The sequence below is a fragment of the Oreochromis aureus genome, linkage group 12, assembly GCF_013358895.1.
Source record: "Oreochromis aureus strain Israel breed Guangdong linkage group 12, ZZ_aureus, whole genome shotgun sequence".
Taxonomy (NCBI): domain Eukaryota; kingdom Metazoa; phylum Chordata; class Actinopteri; order Cichliformes; family Cichlidae; genus Oreochromis; species Oreochromis aureus.
The window spans coordinates 25,138,599-25,160,966 of NC_052953.1; the positions used below are offsets into that span (position 1 = coordinate 25,138,599).

General features: G+C 41.4%; 1 protein-coding gene across 10 annotated transcripts; it reads right to left on the reverse strand.

Moving 5' to 3' along the window:
- On the reverse strand, positions 1-20,019 carry sorbs3 (sorbin and SH3 domain containing 3). Of its 10 annotated transcripts, none has more exons than XM_031726953.2 (21): positions 19,870-20,019; positions 11,987-12,059; positions 11,086-11,274; positions 10,831-10,903; positions 10,369-10,502; positions 10,193-10,256; positions 9,325-9,363; positions 9,150-9,237; positions 8,078-8,186; positions 6,428-6,481; positions 6,173-6,280; positions 5,519-5,574; positions 4,237-4,307; positions 3,604-3,662; positions 3,414-3,460; positions 3,176-3,290; positions 2,976-3,101; positions 2,274-2,825; positions 2,046-2,140; positions 1,837-1,943; positions 1-1,330 (listed from the first exon to the last, which is right to left on the reverse strand). In XM_031726953.2, exons 2-21 carry the CDS (start codon positions 11,996-11,998, stop codon positions 1,269-1,271), a joined length of 2,160 nt encoding a protein of 719 aa, XP_031582813.1. In that variant the 5' UTR covers positions 11,999-12,059; positions 19,870-20,019; the 3' UTR covers positions 1-1,268. The 10 variants fall into 10 exon arrangements, with proteins under 10 accessions (XP_031582813.1, XP_031582815.1, XP_039476670.1 ...); XM_031726955.2 differs by having other exon boundaries at positions 2,724-2,825; positions 3,604-3,665; XM_039620736.1 differs by having other exon boundaries at positions 1-796; positions 3,604-3,665; positions 19,870-20,018.
- Positions 20,020-22,368: the final 2,349 nt, after the last annotated feature.

The window sequence follows — 22,368 nt, forward strand, 5'->3', positions numbered from 1 at the left end:
TTTCATTATCACTCTGTAATGTTTAATAGATTTATTTTAAAAATTGCGTACCATACATATGCAATATATTTTTTAAAAACAAATATATATTATGCTTTCCATTTGATAACAGGTTACAGTCTGTACAATCATCTTTTGTGTGCTAAATATACATTTTTTTTTTACAGTGAAATCATGAATGTATCTTATAAAATTGCAAAATAACTTTAGAATAAAGATGCTTTAGTTAGGATTACAAACTCTCAGAGGTTGCATGGGCACAAATATATGTGATTTTCTGAATACTGTTATCAAAATGTGAATTTTTACCCCATAAGCTGGGAAAACACTGTAGAAGCAGTAGTAGAAAATGTAGCAAGAATAAAGTGAGCTGGGAATGTGCAGTTTAACACAGGCGTGTGAATAAAGGTTAGCTTTGGCACATTCAGAATAAAGTCAGATACCTCAAAAGATCGTTCAGTCAATCGCTGTGAAGCCATTATCTAGTCTTGACTTACAGACACAGGTCATCTTGTACATTCAGTTTCAAAGCAAATACTTCTCTTACAGCATCAAACACATTCCTTCTCTTTACTTCCAAATTTGCCATTTAACATTGTTTCTTGTAAATGAGAAAAACCATCCATTATACAATCAATAACTTGCTTAGGCGACCAATACATGCATTTTATACTTTTCATCATTCAAGCTTGATATGTCTGAGCCCTCACTGCACTTTACTTTGCGCACCATTTACAGATTATCGTGTTGTTTCCTCAAAACTGCGCCGGGTCTGTTCAGAGATCTGAAAGACAATCTGGGGAAAATATTTGAAGGAAATATTAATATTCCACGAAAGCTAGAAAAGGTTCTGGTCTTCACTGAAACTTCAGTGGTTTGTGACGACACTGTGGCGATGAAAAGCTGAATGCAGTCTCGTACTGTGAGGACCTCTGGAGAAACAGTGCTGTTCAGTGGGGAGAAATGCAAATTTCCTGCAGCTGCAAAGAGTCGTGGAACAATAGAATCCATTCTTTCAATCTGAAACAGTGGCATCTGCATTCATTCAATCTTCTGAAGTGATGTGCTTGAAAATATACTCATTGAATCTCTGTGCAGCACACATGGAAACATGCAGGGAGGTGAGGTGAGAAATCACATCATTTCCCTTTCACGTCATGAACATGCAGGCTGTACTAATCAACACTTGGGGAGTGTGGTGGATATTGGCATTATTAGTTGGCCTCTAATGACCCCTGATGGATGTGGGCAAGCAGTAAGTGAGGAAGTCAAACCGGTGCCACGTAATTCCCAGGAAAAGTCCCAAAAGCACGAGTCCGTTCTGACGTACCTAGAAAGGGGACAGAACATATGTCGTGGTCATGTAACAGAAACTGTGAATCTGTGGGATCTTCTGCTGTTTAACTGTGCCTGTTACATATGCAATATATCATTGTGTCCACTAGATGGGGCACTGACACTGCAGAATGTTTTGAAATTGGTAACAAAAAAGGATTGTCGTGTATGTTAACACTGTAGACATATCTGTCGTGATTCCCAGACAATCTAAATAAGGGTGACACGTCAAATGGCAAACTTGAATTAAAAAAATGTGTTTTTGTTTCCTGGTGACAAAACTATTGTAGACGCTTGACTAGTTTGACAAGTGTTACATTGTGAATACATGAATAAAGATATGCATTCAAGTTGTCGCCCAAAGCCAAAACATTCCTTTCTTTCTTTTTTATTCCATCCATTTTTATATAAAACCTTGCTTCAGTGTCTTGTTTCTACAATACACAGTATGATACACTTAAATAGCACTTATTTATAAAGATATAAACATAAACCACATACCTACAAACCAGCCATCATCACATTTCTCCACCACTTGTACAATGTCTCCTTCTCTGAGCTCCAACTCGTCTGAATTCTGTGGTTTGTAGTTGTAAACAGCTTTATACCTAAAATTGAGAGCAAGCAGCCTCAACCACAAAGTCACCAAAGCTGCAATACTTGTTCTGTACTGTAACAATGTGAACAAACAAAAACATCTGATGACGTACGGTTGGTGTTGCGCCATCACTGAACCGGGGCTGTTTGGTGCTTGCGTTTGCGGCAGGGAGTTGGCATGTGGAGCAGCCTGATTTGGAATTGCACCCTAGGAAAAAACAAAAAACCTCATGTCATCATTATGAAATGGCAAATAATGAACAACATTCCTGTCAGCACAAACAATAACACTGTGGGTGTGTACAATGTGTCACTTTATCAGAAAGGCAGTGAGAGCAGACCTGCGAGTGGTCAGAGTATCGGGGAGTGTTCGCTGTGGGAGCTCCTGCTCTGTGTGCCGACGTTGATGAATGAGTGGAGGGTGAAATGGTTTTAACTGTGGCACTCTGGTTAGCTGAGGGTGTCCCAGCCCAGTGATTGTTGTGGTTGGTGGGTGAAACCGGTTTGGAATTGATGAGGTGCAAGCGATTAGCTGTTTCTTTGGGTACGGGTGTCTGAGTGGGAGAGCGTGACTGTGAAGCTGGGCTGCCGAGCAGTGAAGGTGAAGACGGTTTCACGGGGGAGTGGTCAGGTTTGGGGCTCAGGGAAGTGTAGGTGAAAGGGGATAGAGGTGACCGCGGAGAAGGTGAGTGCAGTGGACGTCCTGGACTCTGTGGTCCAGGAGAGACGGGTGACATGGGTCCCGGTGAGTAGTCATCCATGGAGTATTTGGTGCGGGGCATCTTGTTGACCTGAACATAATTGGCTGGGAAGATGCCGCTGCGACTTGTTCCTGGAATCCTGCCCTCCAACCACTGATCATCAACACGCCTGGTTATGCTGATCACCTCACCCTAAAATAGAGAATCGAGGTTAAAAAAGTCTTAAATAGTGACATAAACAGTGAGAACTGAATAGGGAAAACCTAAATCTAATTATGTTTTGGCTCTGTTTCTGCTCTAACCTTTAGTTCAAACAGAAGTGATGCATTATGAACCACTTACCTTACGGAAAGAAAGTTCAACAGGTAGGTCCGCATTGAAGTTAAATAGAGCCACAGCTTCCCCATACTCCAGCACCTGAAGACTGGGAGACTTTATAGGTGTCGGTTTTTCTGTAGGAGGCAGAACCTGTGAAAGACATTGGAGTTTTTAGCCAAATTCATGCCATTATACATAACATCAAAGAAGAAGAAGAAGTTTACCTCCACATATGTTGTTGGGAAAATACCAGCTCTTCCATGATGCTCTCCTTCAAACCAGTTGGCATCTACCTGCCTGTGGATGTAAACAATGTCGCCTTTCTGCAGTGTGAGCTCCCTGAAGGAAGAAAAAAAGATAGTGAGAAACACAAAAGGAACATCTCAGTTTCTGATACACCTGTAACTTTACATTGAGAGAAGAAATTACAAATTTATTGTATCAGCTCCTTCTGTAACTTACTTGGGTGACTGAGCCTGGAAATCAAACTTGGCTCGTGCTGCTTTCATCTGGAGAAACAAATCAAATGTTGTCAAATCAAAAAAATGCAGTTGTCACATGCAAAGAATCCAGCCTTCAAAATAAAATCAAAATGCAAATGTATTTATTACGGTCTTCTTTTGTAAGTAGCAATAAAGTGGTAGAAACATACCTTTTTCTCCTCTTTTTTAGGTGGGACCTCCATGGTTTCATTTGCAGGCGAAAGACGTTCTACTGTGGAGCAAAGTAGGGACAGCAAGTGAAGTCTGATACATGCACTCCTTTGTTCCCTTGTTGTTTTTGAATGCGTTGCTGTGTAAAAGCAATCATAATCATAACAGCTACATGGGGTTAAAAGGGATTTTGAACTTCCAGGAAAAACAATTGGATAGCGCTAATCTTTAATCAGGTCTTCCGGGTTTCACTTCCTACTTTTAAGGGCTTCCTCCCCACCCATCCACAGCTGTTTCTTTAGGAGGAAAAAAAACTACAAAGACTTTCCATGGTAACTTGTTAGCTTCAGCTAACAAGTAAAATAGCAGGAGACAACGTTAGCAATGAAAGACAGCCTTGAGACTAACAGCAAATATTAGATTACTCGGGACTTTCATCAACTATATGCGGGTTGATTAAATGAGCGGCCTGTTCTCTAAAAGCACATGTGTCTTTGAGTAAGAGTGGATTAACGAATGAGGAAAAGCTGATTATTATCAACTTAAGGAGAGTTTTGTAATAAATCACTATCGATGACATTGCAGAGATGCCAGGAAGGCCTCAGTGTGCATGTGTGTTGCTCTGTGTTTACCATATGTGGGCGCAGAGGGTGATGATGTGCCAACAAAGTGATGGACAGGCTGCTTTGATGCTGATGAATTGCTGAAAAAGTGGAGAACATAGTGACTATGATATAAATCTGAAAAGTTTGTCTCTTTTCAGTTCTAATATCAAACATTTAGATGAAAAGGCACAAAGTTAAAGCTGGGAGTGTGTGTGTGTATGAGTGTAAGAGAGTGTGTGAGTTTTCTGCACATTTCCTGTATATAACTGAAAGGCTGGAAGGGCTTGCAGATGACTCCTTGACTTGAAAATATGCTTCCAGTGAAGCATGAGGCTTTAGTTGTCTTTACAATCTCGATACACGATTTATTAATCACAATCCTGAGTGTTTGCATTTGAGTTTGTGTTTGGGTTGGGAATGAATCCGAAACCCGAAAGATTCCAGCTTGGATTCCTCATGAGCTGATTTGCATATGCAGACAGCACAGTTCTTGTATCTTAGTGGTTGCAGCTGGACTCGCACAGCTAAACAGTCCAAGTGTCCAGATAACAGGAAGCAGTGAGGAGCTGACAGAGTTTCCCTGCTGTGTGTTTTAAATTTCCTATGTCCTAAGCCAAATCTCCTGAGACTGGAAAAGGTCACAACCAATGAACTCAACTTAGCAAACAACAGAGAGAATCCTCCAAGAATGCATTACACACACGGGAAGAAATGTGAAATGTCGTCAGCTGTTTAAGGTAAATACTGTACTTGGACTTCAATTAACAGAAAGTCACCTGAAATACCAGTGGGTTCCGTGCAAAGTATTAATGGTTTTTCTGTCAAATCACGGTGCTGGGTTTCTTAATACAGCGGGAAGAAAGGAGCTGTTACTACTAAGAGATGACGCAATATTAAAGTGGATTAAGAGGCAGGGAGTTGCTCTCAGAGGAGGTCTGTTATGTAGTGACCCTGGATTTTCTATTAACCTGTCCTGCATATGCCACTATGATACAATGTGCACAGGAGATGAAAATCACTTTGAAAACTTTTAAACATTGCCACAAAATAAGAATTCCTCAAACAACCTGGAATGCATACAGACAGTGATCTAAATTACTTAAAAACTACTGATATTAATACGTGTTTATGCCAATTAATATGGGTACAGATAAAGTAAGGAAAATGGAGATTAACTCATAAGAGTGCAGCATAAAAGATATGTACAATATAAATGCAATTAAATCCAGCTGAATATCATACAGAGTAATCATTATTACATCCCTTATTCTGTCTACGTATTAAGAGTGTAACAATGCCAGTGACTGACCTGTAACTAGTAGTGCCACTCTTTGGAGCAGTTACTGGATCCCTGGCTCTAGCCTCCTGCAAGCAGAGTGAACAGTAAACACAGTTATTTTTCCCTGAAGCCTTCTGTATCTCACAGCTCAGAGGAAATCTCACAACAACTCAGACAAAGTCGAGGTGCTGACCACTCCCAAAGGAGCAAGAAATCCCCTGGGTCCTATCCTCCTCAGGCTACAAGCAGCACCACTCATGATCTGTCTGAGCCGCCTGTGATTTCAGTTAAATTGCAGACTATGAGGCTGATTCAATCACACAGTAATCAGGAAAAAGCATGACAAATTTTGGCACAGTCTCTGTGATACTGCAAGGAGAGTTCAGAAGAAAATAATCAAAAAGTACTGAAAAATTTGATTTTGTAATTCTTTTTCGGCAGGCAGGTCTCGTTGTGGAGGAACTTGCAAGCAGGCGATTTACAAAGCAGACTGATCCGAATGCAAAGGCAGACAGGCAGACTATATCATCCAGGTGGCATAGGAAAACATGTCAAAGATAAGGAAGCAGAGGGATCTCACTGGCGCACAGCCTTCATTGGAAGTGTAGGGAAGTGGCAATTCTACTAAATTGGTGGTGGCGGGGGGATGCTTCAGCAGAGAGAGTCAGGAGGGGGGCTCAGTACCTCACCCCAGCCTCGATGCTGCTTCTTCTGGGAAAGTCTCCGCTCCAGGCCTTGAATCTCCGAGTCCAGCTCAGCCTCAAATCGACTCAGCTCAGACACCAGACTGGCCTGAGTCCGAACAGTTGTGGAGGTGGAATGGCAAGATTAAAACACTAATACAGAGTCTGAAGTTTGGAGCTGATGATGTCCCCTTTTAAGCATTTTAAACAGATGACATCTTAGAACGCAGAAATAAATACTGTAAAAGAGGCTCACCTCTATTGAAGGAGATTTGGGTTTCTCTTGCGGCTTCTGTGCATATAGATGTGTCTATGGACAAAAAAACAAAAAAGAAAACAATTGAAATGAAATGATATTAATGAATAGAGCCTTACTGATACTGGAATAGCAATATTGATATTTGGTGATTTAAAAATCCAATATTCCAATATCAGTTATTTTGTTTCTGTCACACACAGCACGCATAAACAGATTTCCATATAATATGTAATTATTTAGTCATTCCGCTCTGCCAGGATCAGCTTGTCGGTGTTTGTGGCGTTAGAACAAGTAGGAGCGCCCTCCAGTGGACAAATGCAACATCAACACTTATAACGTGGCTGACGGGCGTTTCACCCAGCATTTCTTTACTTTTTAAATGTTCATTTACAGGCTGTTATAAATGCCAACACCAATAAATTGACAAACCACTAATATCAGCTGATAATATCAGCCCCAGAAAAATCGATTGGTCTCTAGCTATATAGGCAACCCATGTAATTCCCAGAGATGTCTCAGTTCTGTGGTTGCTTAGTTGTAAAATATTTCACTAATTTATACTGTTTTTTATTGAATTTTGAGGCCCAGGTTGTGTACAATCTAACTTTTGTAGCTTCTTCAGATATAGGCTGGCTGCCAAGAGACATAAATCTGCATGTTTGGTTTAACTAGCACAGAAATTCCTCTTTTAATGCCTCTTTGCCTTCATCCCTGATTCTATGAAACATTACTTTAAAAGGCTCTGCTGGTATGAAACACAGACTAATGCTCTATTTTTTGTACCACCTTGGCTTAATATGTCCTTCTGAACGCCAAGTCCTTCCCTCCTTTTGGGGGGCGGTCATCCTCACTACAATCACAAACTGTAATGTCACTGTGAAGCAGCACAACACCTGATATGGTCTGTGAGCTGGTTTTGTAAATACTATCCAGGGGATTCAACATTGCCCAGTGTCATAAAGAGGAAATGAAATAAGTCTCCATGCTGTGAGCCATTATACACCACAAGAGGTTAGGACCATAATACGCATCACAAGACCCCACAGCTCCGGTGGGGGAGTGGAAACAAAGATTTCTTTTCTTCACAAGTGTAGACACAAGGCACAATATGCACCAGATCTGGGACATTGTTGCAAGAGCCATTCAAAATAGAAACTCTGAAGAGACACTGGTCTAGTACTCACTGCACACTCAGTTACAACAGCTCTTAGTTCAGAGCGTCAGCCTCACCAGCCTGTAAATCACTGACTTAAGGTGTAAAACCCCTCAAGGCTCAACATAAATACATAGTGTCTTTTTTTGACTGAAAAGATAAATGAATGAATGCGGGGAGCCTACTGGATCCTCTGAATAAAAGGAGTGAGTAAATCTGGTGGTAAGTGGTAGGTACCGTACACTGACCACACTCTCAAGTTATTAAACACCTCGCGTGAGAAGATGGAATACAAAGACTTAGACTGTAATCCTTACAGAAAAGGTAACCAACCTCTTCTTGAGCTCCGCACTGGGAAAACAGTGCAAGACTGTACAAAGAATGCGATGCATAAGCACAAACAACAACCTGGAGCTTAGAGAATCATGAAGGAACATTTTTTAATGCAGGAATCAGAGCCTGCTTTTAAACTATGAGAGCATGTGAGGTTGTACCTGACTGTGGCTTTCTGAGGTGGTGCTCTTTCCAGGCTCAAAGTCGAATATGCTCTTTGGTTGAGTGTGCTGCTTTCCTGGGTCTGACAGTCTATCTACATCCTCGCTCCTGAAATATAACACCCACACCCACACACACACACACCATGGACAGCAGTTTAATGTTGACTTCATTGCAAGTGCCTGTAACAACAAATCCAAACTTGTCCGTCCCACACATTTTTTCCCACCGCTCTCGGCTTTGTAGTTTTTGATGGTACAAGCATTCACATAAGACATCAGCAGCAGTCTGTATCTCATGTGAAAATTGCTGTAAATGAATATTTATTAATTAAGATATAAACAAATTCTTATTTATAAATAAGTATATGGAACTTAGATGTGCTTCATGCAATAAAAATATGTTAAAACTGATCTGATCTAAAACTTTAACCTGTTATAGATCTGGATGTGGTGCAGAAGCACGGTAACATTAACCTCAATCATAAGTTCAAAATGAGAATTTGACTTTTTTTTTTTAATACACATTTTTCCATTTCCTGTCAGCATAATGTGAAGCCTCTCTATGGAAGCTCTTTCCTGCCACTTAAAAACATTTTTATGCTATTCATAAGTCTCAAAAATTCAAAAAGTTTTTCATCTCTATAGCTAATTTCTTTCCAACTTCATAGGTAGGAATGAGCACTTTTAGTGGATTGGCTACTTTCAGAAAAAGGTGGATGACAATAAGCCATCTACTGCACATTTTAAGTGAACGCATCTGGCATAATGTGACTTTCTGTGTGGCTAACTGTAGCAATGTTGAGTTCTGGAAATGAGTGCATTTCTAGTATTATTGTATTTAATTGTTTACACTAATCAGCAAGAACCTGTGTTGGATACCCTGCTTTTGACCCTCTTCTGTCTAAGTTCATACTCTTAGGCCTAAAACATCCATCTTACACTGAATATAAAAGCTTGATTAAATTTCTGAAAGTTGCGAACATTTGTTATTCTCAGCACTCCTGTCTTTTTTCATGTTGGGATATGAAAAGTCATCCCGTGACCACAAAGGAGTTATGTCAAATCTCACCAGTCTGGTAGAGCCCCATGAGGTGTTAGTCTGAAGAGGTTCTTGTCTGCTTCATTACTTTCTTCTATGTTGGCGGACAACTGGATCCCTGCAGATCAGTGCACATCAGTCTTAAGTAAAAACTGATTACATAATCGAACAAGTCAACAATGTGGAATGTGGGGAATTTCCTTACTTTCAGCTGACCACTTCTCTGAAGGCTCCAGCTCAGGTTCTGGTGAACAAGGAAATTATTTCTTAGACTAAACGATAAGGAATGTCACACCAACATATTTCTTTTATGAGCTTGTTTAAGAATTACTTGCAGCTCACTTGCAGTGTTTTATTGTTCTTTACTAAGTTAAGACTTATAAGTAAATGTATCACACATAAAAAGTAGATCTCATTTAAATTAAAGTAACTAAACATTGTACTAGTGTACTAAAGAGTCTATCATTTAAACTCTGTCTAAAGTGCTATATATGTTCTGTACACAAAACTTTAATCTACACAAGCAGCTGTCAAATTACAGAAGTGGAAGGCTTCAAAAGAAAAGTGTGAATAAGCATAAATGAGAATCCAAAGTATCTAAAAACTTTCCTTGAGTAAAGCATGCAGATGTTTCATTGTTTTTATTCATAAGCTATATCTCAGATGTTGAGATAAGGATGAGATACTGATAGCTGGGACTCAGTGGTTTCATTTCTAATACTGTTAGATCAAGCAAAGCACGTGCGTTTCTAAACCAAAATACTTGTAAGGATCCACTCGAGTGCTGTGAGGGAACTTTTTACTGTGCGCACAGGGAATGTTTTTCTATTATGAAACCTCTAATAGACTGAAAATAACCAGCCAGATCTAGGAGGGGCTGAGATAAGAAGCTGGATTATTGTCAAAGCTAATAAACAGAACAGACATAAGACCTTAGGGCTCTTTCATCATGCCTTTTTCTGCCCCCGCAGTAATCTGTTTGCTGGATCACCTCAGCAGTACCTGACACGGACACCGAGAGGAATTCACACTGGAGCTGGGTATGTGAGGGAGTGGGGGGGGAGTGTCCTTACCTTCTGGCTTCTTGTGAATCTGCCTGAACATGCTCTTGTACCAGTCTTTGGGTTTGTTCACACTCTGGTATTGAAAGAAAGAGGAGGCGCAGAAAGTCAAAGGATTTGGCTGAAAACAACAACACTTCTTATGTAACTAGCATTGTAGAATTAAAGCAGTGCTAGCTCTGGCTTACTGATCTTGAAGCAATGGGCATCCCAGTCTCATCCACTGGGCCAATTCCTGAGAACTTGATGAGCCTCTCCTCCCTGGTAGGGCCCGTGCTGCGTGGTAACGTGGCAGAGCCCCGAAGGCCGTTGGACAGTCCGCCTAAGTTGTCACAGTAACAACATTTCATTTGTTGTGTTGTTTCACTTAAGTACACAGGCACTTGTCTGCTTATAAATCCTCCTACATCATATGAAACCCATAGATCAAGTTAAACGTATTACACATCGGCTGATATTTCAACCAAATTTAACGTTTTATTCTTCACCTGCTTTCATTTATTACCCTATAAATCAAAGTGACTTGATTCATCTTTGTTTTCAGCAAATGTGGTAACTTTTTTTCTTGTTATTCACATTTAAATCCTTCCAGGTTACAAATTCTTCCCTTTTCAAACTACAACTTCTTTACTTTAATTTTGTAATCTTACTATTTGACTGCGAGGGTCCATAGTATGATCCAAAGCTGAGAGTTGCTGGGCTCCCTCCATTCAGCTCTGACACCTTGAAAAGGACAGAGATGTAGAAATCAGTCCTGTGCCAAACATCAGAGTGTTATGTAGCTCAAACCTGCAGCAGTGATGATTTCGAAACACTGATATATAGCGTGTGATGCTTTGTTTTTCCACAGGGAGGAGCACTTGTATCCCGAATACCGCTCGCTCAGCCTCAGTGTTGTTAGATACCTTCATTTCTCCAGATGGCAGCCTCGCAGAATGAAAGGGGCTCAGGGGAGGAGTGGGTAGTCCAGGAGAGATGATCACTTTGTGGGTCAGATCCGGAGAAGTTATTAGTTGCTGACCTGAAGAAACTCCAGGTTTCCCGGAGTAGATTATCCAGGTGCCATCTGGATCAGCAACCACTTGCGCGCTTTGCTAAAACAGAGAGGAAATGAAAAATATGGATGAACGAAAACGGTGTGTGAACTTTGCTCCTGTCATGTTCTCCTATTGACGCTGAGTAAACAGCACTCTGTTATATAAGGTCATGTGAACTTGTTAGCGGTCAAGCTATTCTCCAGAGAACAAACGGCCTGAGCAGAAGAGCTTCCGGTGAAAAGACCCAAAATTTATTTAAAGCACCAGCAGCGGGAAGTCGTATTGCACCCACTTTGTCGTCTCTCTTGCTCCAGCTGCAGAAAGGCAGCACTGAAACAGGAGAGGGTCATTATGAGCCCATTAACTCCCTTTTCACCAGGTCTCCCTGTTCTTGAGCCGGGGGCGGAGTCAGGGCAGAGAGGTTGGGAAGGGGTCAAGGATGTCAACCAAAACTCCAGCAGTGGTAGCAATTGTCTTACGGTCTCCATAGTGATACCCCAGACCATGCTGGCTTGTCTGGATCCTCTGTTCCTACCCTGTTTATCAGGTGCTTTGGTCCTTCATCCTAGGGGTCATGGGAAATCCCCTTTGCCTCATGGTTGAACTCTTATCTGCACCAATGGCATGGTGACTGTGACACTACACTGGACTGATCTGCGTCACACTAATGAGTGTTTCTCCTCCCTGTTCATATTTGCTTATTCAAGACAGCTGCATTTGCTAAACAGTTGAAAATGTCAATATTTAGCATAGCTGCAATTGACTTTACCTGCGACTGCATTAGATCTGTTGTGGTTCTTGTGTGACAGATATCAAGTTCTTGTGCACGGCATCAAAAGCATCTGGAAAGACACAAAAAAATAATAAAAATCAATAAGAAAGTAAAGCTTTAAAATTCTATGGAGTACAAAGTATAGTAATTGCATCCGGATTAAAATGGAGTAAAAGGAGAAAATAGCATAACACAGGAATACTTAAAGTACAAGTACATTAAACCTGTACTTTAGTAAAGTACTTCATAAATTGTGTTCCTACTTATCCTGTCCATGCTCTCAACTCATCTGTGTGTTGTAAGAGTAACAGTATTCTTGTCCAATGACAAATCCCCCCTCCTGACACGCCCCTGATGCCAGCTATCCAGCTGCCTTCTTTTATTCAAATGTGACATTTCAGATTTTGTTTGGACTTTTAATGTTTCTGTGTAAGGTAAAGTGTTAAATAAGAAGTAAAGTTAAATTTTGATTGCGTCACAGAAATAGCTAATAACAACAATTTTAATATATGCCAAAAATTGTGATTTCTTTGTTTTAAAAACTAACTTTGAAATAGATTTGGTTTTCATATCCTTCATGGATCATATTTCTGTTTTAACTAGAAGTGTCCCATCAGTATATATGTTAGAATCCATAGATCTGAGGATATTATTGTTTACTTTTTTATTTCAGATGATGTCCCCCAATTATCTCCTTGTTGGTCATGTCTTGTATGGTGTAGCACAAAGCTCCCCAGTCATAAGTTCATATTTTACATCTAGGCAGACTGTCCAGCTGTTCCATTATCCCATCCCACTAGCTTTCCAAAAAGGGAAAATGAGCGTCACCCAGTTTTCCCCACTACTAAGGAAAAACCCACCCAAAAACAATGAGTGTGACTCACATGTCTGCCTCACTCTTCCCAGTGTCGTAATAAGCTGGACTTGAAGCAGCTAGATGATGGGAAAGGGCCAGCTACTGAAAGCAGACACCAGTTTCCAATCAGCTGCATCTCAGACTAACAGATTATGCCCGCTGTTTCAACATCAGACGCAGGCTGAGAATGAGAGGAAGGCTATTTCTGCTCCTGAATGAGACAGACTCCTATGGAGATTAAATGGTCCGCATCATGTACGTATGCATACCACACCTTCTCTTCACCAAATTCCTGAAACCCAAACTATTACAAAGGCAGCTTGAAAACAGCCCCCTACACCCATGAAAACACAGAAAATAGTAGTAACTTTTGAAGGAAACAATAAGGTAATATAAGGATAGTTTGCAGTCCAAAGCTATGTCTTTGAAGTATGCCAAGAAAGTCGTGACCAAGCACAAACCAGGCTACTACAGGCTGAAAGCTGCCCAGCACAATTTGCACTAATGAGTTTTCCATGTGGCGTTTGCAGCTGAACATTAGTCTATAATCATTGTGGTAAAGACCAAGAAATATAAGCACTCTGCGTCTCTGTGCACAAGGGAAAGAGACAGCACAGAGTCCGTGCTCTGATATAGCAAATGTTCCAGTTTCCAGACAACAATGTCACTCATCTGAGTCATCATCCCCCAATTACCCCAGTTACATAACACAAAATAGATGGGAACCGGAGGTTTGTGCCTTCAACAATACCATTAATGCTCAAGCATGACCGATGACCTATCATTGCCCAAAGCAATCACAACAAAATTATTATCCGTCCTACGGCAGGAAACACTGCAAACAAGCTCCATGCATGAAGTCTCATTTACAGCGTGTTTGACACGCTGCTCTGTGTTTACATCTGGTCTCCCTGGCTCTATAAAGCCTCTCACTGTAAGGGGCTGTGCCACTGATGAATAATAGATGAACAATTTTCAGCAGAACTTGGGAAGAGGAAACAATTTTCCTGTCACTGCTGCCATTTCAGTTTCCGCATAATGTAGTCAGTGACAGCTGCATTTTGTCATATGTCTTTGTAGTCTCCTTAAGATAGCTCAGCATTATCTCTTATTTCTAGCCTCCAAATATCTGCAAACATCAAAGAATTCCCCGAAGACGTTACACTCTTACAGTTGTAACTCATTTTAAAGAGTACTTGTTGTGGCCAGATTTTCAAATAATTAGACCAGTGTAGCTACTTTTGGCTGCTTCCTTTTTCACTAGGGGTCACAACAGCAGGTAACTCTGCATGTTTTATTTGATAGGTCTTTACTCTGGATACCCTTGCTGACACAGCCCCTAAAGGTGTTTGTGTCTCCTTAAGGGATCAAACCAGGTCAGTGTATGTCCCTATCCCTATTAGCCAAAGGCTCAGGCTTCAGACTGCATTTTCTCATTCACACGTTCATGTAAATGAGGGTGGATATCTTTAACATGGTCTTCAGGCATACAGCTCTGGCTGTGAGTATAGCAGCAAATCTGTTTCAAGGTTGGCCTCAAAGGGAGGGTGGCTCTGAGTGGGTGGGTACACTTAAATGGCCAGTATAACACAAATATGGAATATTCTGAACTGAATCAAGCAGTGCTATACTAGTAGAGACCTACTAGTATAGTAGGGGCATAATAAGGTCTCCTTCCGTTCAGAAGCCTAAGAGCTAAAATATCCTACTTCAGCGAAGTAGCTTCCTGATGAGTAAGCTCATGTCATACTAGTGACTCTCATTCCTCTGGAGAGCAAAATCCAACCCAGGAATTCTCCAGCACTGCATGCATTCCCTATTTGACAGCACCAAACACAATCCTACCTAATAAGGAAAACTCTGTGTTGATATGTAGCAAGAAAACCGCTGTCTGGCTGTTCTTACGTTTAATCTGAACGCCTAGTTCATTCTTATGTAATTACAGAGACACAACATAGGAGGCAGCTACAAGCTTTCAAAGACAGACCTGAGATGCTGTCATGGTGAAATACGTCAGTGCCATAGCAGATGTATTTACAAGTAAAGCCCCCTGCTAGGTGAGAGGTCCTTTATCACCCCTAGATCAGGTTGGGGATGGAAGAAAAACAGAGCCATAAAAGGCCCATGTGCACTTGAGATGAAAGGAGGATGCCCCGCTCTAGACATGATTTCACAACACCAGAATTTTATACTTCCAGCTTGCTGAAAATACTTCTTATTTTCTCTTGCTTTCCATTCAGTAAAGAAGAGGGTAACTGAGGACAGGCTGAATTAGAATCGGGGGATTTTTGTATGAAATTCTCTGAATCGATCCCAGGGACACTCATCCGGCGTCTCAAAGAATTGAGCCAAATATTCGACTGAAAAAACTGACGTCAACTTAGTTTTATCAGCAATATCAAATTAAACATTTGTGTCACAATTAACTTTAAAAAGTGACTTTAGTGAACCTACAAGATTACTTCTCCTTTTAGTCCAAAGGGAGTTGATGACAAATCAAGCTATTATCAGAAGTTGTTGAGGCAGAGCAGAACCAGTCAGCAGCTACGAGGTCACTGAACTTCACCACACCCCTGTAATTCCTCTGAGTCACAAAAAGGAGGTTTCCACAGCTGTTAATAACATTTCTAATATAGTAGCAGTTTTGCAAAATACAAAAAAATGTCAAATGTTTGTAAAGATAAACCCATTTCACAGATCACAAGAAGCCACCGTTTCCTAAAGTTCTCTATCTTCCATAGAAAGCTGCAGACAGGTCTTTTTGCGAACACCCTGACCTATGATGACCTCCATCTCCACTGCACAAAGAGAGAGCACGTCCTATATTGTTCTCAGTGGGAGCAAGGCTGTCAAGGTGGCCGCACATACTCTGATGAAAAACTGCGGCAGTGCTGACCCATGAACTTGTGCGATTGCTACTGGGAAAGTCGTGATTTGACGGTTGTTTTGTTTTTTTGCAAATTAGGAAAGATGGTCTTTAAAAAAAAAAAAAAACAGTCCTATGTGAATTGATCACCATTTATGAGCCCCCAAGTCTTTTGTGCAGCACGGTAAGCAGAAGCAAAAGAGTTAATCATTTACTCCTTAAGAGTGCACTGCTGCAAAGAGTCTGATTAAAAGTTCTTAAAGCTGTGTAAAAGCTCACGAAGAAGCCGGCTACAACATGTCGACCTAAACACTCTCAGAGTGCCATAAAATCCTTAAAATGTGCAAAAAGATTCTAATCATGTATAGGAGTGTGGATATTGTTTTAACCTGCTCTGAAGGGTAAAGTCTTATCACCTCTTCTGCACGTACACAGTGTTACTGCTGCCCAGTAAGTTACATAAGAGCGCCGTAAAAACCAACAAAATCCTGCCTTAAAAAGTGGTGAGATGGTAATTACAAGCACATTTGTCGAGTAAATAAAACAGGCTTTTATTTCCAAACACATAAAGTGAGTCACTCTGCAGCTATGTGAGAGGTCAGTTCTGCGAGGTCGATGGTACAACATTGCTTCCCGTGTGCAGCATCGCAGATGTGCCGACGCAGCCCATACAAGGTCCTGCAGCCGCAAGTTTATGATATGCAGTTATTGAGGGGATACACACATTTATCAGGAGGGAAGTATTTCACCTCCTTGTATGGTGCTCCTCCAGTCTGAGCAGCAGGAGGAGTCTGTACTTCTTGTCAATGGAGAGGCGCTGAGTTCCCAGGAGAAGCCCAAAGGCAGTAAATCACAGCCTCCCTCTCCGGGTAGAGCCAGAGTAGGTTCCGTTTTATCAGATTTGCTCTTACAAAAACAACAAAAAAAGCATGCTTCACATCATTTAAAGTGATTCCTTATTTGAGCTTGTGTTCGATACACCAGACAAAGCATGAGAAAATACAAAGCTCAGAGCAGAGTAACTGCAGAAAAATGTCACAAATCCTCATGCTTGTCATCTTGCATCTTCAAAGCTGAGTGCAGCCAGTGGTTATGAGTGCTGGCAGCTAGACCCTCAGTAATATCACAAAGGGAGTCAAAGCCAACTGTGGAAATTACCCCGACAGTGAGGAGGGCCTCCGGTGATGCCTGGACGGTCCTGGGGCCATTAGGCCTGATATCTGCTGCAAGATGGGAAAGTAATCCTGACAGAACTAATTATTTCCTCTCAGCTCACCTGACAGTTGCCAGTGTACACTTACCCACTGGGCAAAGCAACAAGGGATGACATGTTGGGAAACACTATCCCCAATGCCAGGTCTCTCTCTCTCTCTTTCTTACTCTCACTTTCTCCCTCAGTGCTCCAGCTGTGACTCCAGCTGCTCTCATCTCCACTTGCTCAGATGCAAGTGGAGCACACTCCTGTTGTCCGTTTCAACACTAACTACATGAGTTAACTTGCTTTAAGACACTGTAAACCGCAGCATTGATCCTGTAGAGCAGCATGTAATCCCTGAGCAGTCAGACAGGTTACTCAACCTTAAACAAAACACAGTTTTAAAACTTACACATGTTTCCAGACAGCCACAATGCTTATGGTCAATCCCTGCTATTGGTTTTTATATATTTGTGCTCCCATTCGGTGTACTTACCCACTCACACCTCTTTCTGTCTGCATGAGCTGTGCATGAAAACCACACTTGCAGACCTTCCCTCCACTTTCTCTGACTCATGAAACTAGCCAGGACACACAATCTCTCTCTCTCTCTCTCTCTCTCTCTTTCTTCCTCTCTTTTCCAGTCCTCTCTCACCCTGCTTCCGCGGAAGACTTCTCCGGTTGACAGGCATTGCCATAGCAACCCATTTTAACCCCCCCATATTCAAGAAGTGCCCCCCTCGTACTTGACTTGTCAGTTTGGGGCACCTCCTTCAGTGAAGCAGCTCTATTGTTGTCATAAGGTGATATTTCACTGCACAGGGTTAACCAAAGGAGAATCAAAATAGTTCATCACCTCCACCTCCCAGACACTACCCAGTGACTCCATCATGTCCCCTCCTAACTTTATCTATCCCATGCCTTCCTCTCCTTTTGTGTGTCTGTGTGTGTGTCTTACATGAATGTGTGTGTGTACACAGTCCAGGTCTTTGGCTAGCCAAAGGCATGAAGGGAGAATAAGAGCTCTTTCTGTTCCTGTAGCTCTGGAAGTGTTTCAGAGTCATTACTCTACGCCACATAGGCAACCACTGACAGCACAAGTCCTGCTGACTTTTCTCCCATGATCGCACACAATAGCAATACTTTTTTGGATGTGAAGATAAAAATGAAACAACAAGAGACTGAAATATGTTTTGCCCTTTTAAAGGCAAATTAGAAGGAGATCAGTCAAACAGGAACAAACACATTCTTAAATCCTGCTGTCTTACACACACACACACACACACAGTTCTTGCCCAAATGAAACCAGGATTTCCAGTTTGCCCACAGTTCTTGCCAAAAAAGACAAACGGTGTAAAACCTGAAATCCAGTGTGCTGACAGGCTTGCTTTGGCACATATAATGCAGCAGGAAGACTGATTTACAATGTCTGTGTTGCAGGTGAGTGATCCGATCACCTGCTGACAGATGCAATCCCTCCTTTTACATCCATGTTTTATTCCAGCAATAAACTGAAAGCCAGCAGGACAAAGAAGGAAATTTATCAGGGCCTACTCAACGGTCTGCCCATTTGTTTAAAAGTGTATGTTTTTGTGCATGTGCTCGCCAGTTTCAACTTGAAATCGAAGCACTCAGCTCTTTCAATAATTCAGCGGTCTGGCTTGGTACACCAAAGCTCAGCGCAGATATCCACTTACTGAGCTTGTACGCTTCACAGGATTGTTTTCGCCAACCAGTTGAGCTGCTGAACCTAAACGGACAGTGCAGGGCGATCTAGAGGAGCCTTCCTTCATAATCTGTGTCCTGCTGGCACAGACTTTAACCCTGCTGTGACCAAATCTGGTACTTTGTCACTCTGCGCCTAAATGAGGTAATCACGTAAGAGGCAATAGCAGGTTTGGCGCGGTGGTGCTCAGCACGTCTCTGTATTAAAAACCTTGCTCAATTTGTCTTACTCTCTTATTGCCACGCAAACATGAAGGTTTACTCATTGTCAGCTCCAGTTTTTGTTTTTGTCTTTTGTTTTATTTTGGGGTTTTTAACCAGATAATCACGATAGGAAGGAACACAGATGATCTTGTACTTCAGCCCTTCATTGTTACTGATAGATTCAAGCAGACCTTTACCACACAAGCTAATTAAAACAATGACAGTTAAAGATCTCAGGAGGTCAATCATCTAAAAACCTTAAAATACTTGGTGGCTATGGCCCAAGCCTTTTTTTAAAGCATCAGCTTCTCCGTCTTCTGAGGAGACAGGAGACAGCAGATACTGTTGTAATCAAATGAAAGATGTAAAGATAGATAAGTCAAAAGCGTAGAAAAACATTGCCATCATGATAGACGACTGATAAGGAACGACAGCCATACAACAGGTTATGCGCTGAGGTAGCCCATGTGGAATGTCACTGAGAACAAACAAAAATGCATCAGAGTTTATTTTAGCAGTAAACAACATTTTTTTCTGAGCTGTACATGTCCCAGGACTCTGGTTCACACTCTAAACATGTCTTGTATAGAAATAAATCCTTGCAGGTTTTAATGCCTGTTTCCAAAAGAGCGATAGAGTGCACTTCTAGGATGAAAACACTGAAATATCCCCACATGTAAAGCCACCATGGGAGTCGGTGTGTGGATAAAGGTCAGATGATAACCATCTTTTGAACCACAGACAGCTGCTTAAGGTCACTTAAACAAATTCTGAAAATAAACCCACAGCAGTAACAGACCAGTGACTTAAAAAAAATAATGCCTTATGTTGTTTGTCAGTGCCAGTGATGAACTGAGTAGTGACGAGAAGAAGCAAATATCACATCTGTGCTACAGTCTCACACGAAAATTGAAGTCAAAACTGAAAGAGGCTAGAAAAACATAAGTCTTCTTTCTGAGCGTTTAAATCCCAGTAGCTCTAACCTTTGCGTTAGTCACTGTGAGAAGCCGAGGCACAAGTTGTACAGTACTTACAGGCTGTAGAGTGCAGGCTGAGCGGTGAAGTCTCTGCAGCACACAAGGAGAGAGAGGAAGTGAATGAAAAAAAAGGAGGGCACTACTGCTGCTGCTTTTTCTCTCGAACTCTCCCTCCCTCTTTCTCTTTGTAAAGCCAACAGGGTGTCTTTTATCTTCTGTGAATGATTCAGCCTGAGTCTGAATGTTTGACTGGGTGTCCATAGGCGTGCGCATGTAATATGTGTGTGTGTGTGTGTGTGTTTCTTGTGTTTGTGTGAGCATGCTCTTTAAAGCTCATCAGGGAAAAAGGGGCTTGGTAATAGTTTCCATCCACAGCTGGAAATAATAGAAATTCCCATAGAGGCGCAGCAGAACCACCTTCCGGTGTTTGACAGCACATGCCAAAAAAGATGATTTCTATAGCAATCTCAATAAATAGGCCTTAGTGTTATAATCCTGTTGGTCTATTCACACTCTTAAGCCTTTAGTGTGTGTCACATTCATATCAATCAAAAAAAAAGGAAAAAGGAGAGTCTTTAGCACTTTCTATGACATCCAGATAGCAGATAGGATCCAGGAAAGTATATTTCTTTTTTCTTTTACATGAACTCATATCCGCTAACAACCCCAAATATGCAAACACTTGCCCCAGACTAGGACACAAAGGCTAATCCCAAAATAAGTGTCACTTTTTCCATCCTCTGTATCAGGCCCTATGTAGCCACCCAGTATGAGAAAACCTTTGTATTCAAGCTGTAGTCTTGTAAAATCCACAGTGTAATCATGAAGATCAGCTGCATTTCTGGACAAATGTTAAGCTTCTGTTAAGTTCTTGAGGGTTTTATCTGTTAGATTCTTTCACCCTGAGTCCAGAAGCAGCGCAGCCCTGCCATCCAAGATAAATATTTAACAGTCTGGCTGTGAGACCAGGAATCAAAGGTCGCACCTCTGTGAGTCTGCCGCTGTGTTAGAGACAAAAGACAACCATGTTACCAAACAGCTCAACAGGGACCGTTATTTATTCTTCTTAAACCAAGTTTCCAGATGAGCAATCCATTATTCACAGAGGAAAAACTCATTTTTGATTAATAAAGGTCATCTCTGGAACACCAGACACACAAGTACAAGTTTGCAAGCTATTTTTTCCATCAGTGGTCAAATGATGTATGCCCTCTTCTCTGTTGGATCCTCTTTGCAGTCCAAAAAGCAACACCCCAACATATCCTCCAATTTCACTCTGACAGACTTTGCATTGGAAAGCACCTTAACATGAAAGATAGTACCACACCGTCCCTCTGTGGCTCTGAGGGGAACTGTTGGGTCTATTACAGGATTTGTCATATGATATCAGGTTGCACAGACAGATGTCGCCAGAGACAAGGAGCTGTAGTAATTTAGGCAGTCCTATGTATTCCCTCCAATTTAAACACCTGCAAACCTCCACTTCAAACAGTAGGCAGGTTAAATATTTAATAATAAAAATGTTGTTTCATCATAACATGTATTTTCCTCCAGTTATAAAATATGCTGAGACATATAAATTAACTTGCAAATCTTATATATTGATATGTATTCGTTTCAATGACTAATTAGACACCTTTAGTATGTCTAATAATGTGATCAATGATGCATTGTTATTTCCCAGCTAGCGTTTGTTTGATGTTTTTTACTTACTCAGTTTTTAGCATTTACACAGATGAAGTGTATAATATTTAAGTCTTTTCACAGTGCATTAGTATTTTTTACTTAAGCTTAATATTCAAATTAATGCTTTGATCTCTTAAAATAAATGAAATCATACCTTATTACTAAAACTATTTATGTTGTTCTCCACCTTTTGCTTAACCAGACCAGAGTCTGGTACTGCAGGATTAACCTGAGTGTCCCAATCCTGGACCGTTTTTTTAACCATGAGGATCGCAGGCTTGATTTTCGGCTAAGCAGGGAGTCTATGGCAGTGTTGCTAAATCTCATGAACCCGGATCGGCAGCATGGTTGGGGTGCAACAACTGAGACCCTGGTGTTTCTTTTCTGGTTGGCAAGAGGAGCATCCTACAGGTGGTCTCAAGAGTGTTTGGGATGCCTCATTCTACAGTCCACTACATTGTTCATAGACTCACAGAGGGGGTGGTGGCCATTAGCCACTAGATCATGCTGCTCCCAAAGACCCTCAAGGACCTGGAGGTATTGTCCTGTGGGTTTGCAGGGCTGGCACGCCATAGAGCCTTTCTGAGAGCGGTGGGGGCAATCGACGGCTGCCACATCCGCTTCAAGTCTCCAAGCGGCCCTGATGGTCAATGCTACAGAAACAGGAAACTATTCCCATCATTCATCTTGCAGGCAGTTTGTGACCATCAGGGCCGCTTCAATGACACGTACATGGGCTGGCCTGGGTCGGCAACACAGTGTGTTCTTACCTGAACTCCTGCTTTGATTTTTCTCTTAATGTCCCTATAATCAGTAAATACCTGATTGTAGAGACATTTTTAATCAAACATGGTCTCGACAGGTTTCCTT

Excerpts from the sequence above, each read along its gene's own strand:
- sorbs3 (XM_031726952.2), bottom strand. Across the intron at positions 6,281-6,427 it reads CCAAATCTCCTTCAATAGAG|GCCAGTCTGGTGTCTGAGCT; the intron begins GTGAGCCTCTTT and ends GTTCGGACTCAG. Across the intron at positions 1,331-1,836 it reads TGATGATGGCTGGTTTGTAG|GTACGTCAGAACGGACTCGT; the intron begins GTATGTGGTTTA and ends TCCCCTTTCTAG.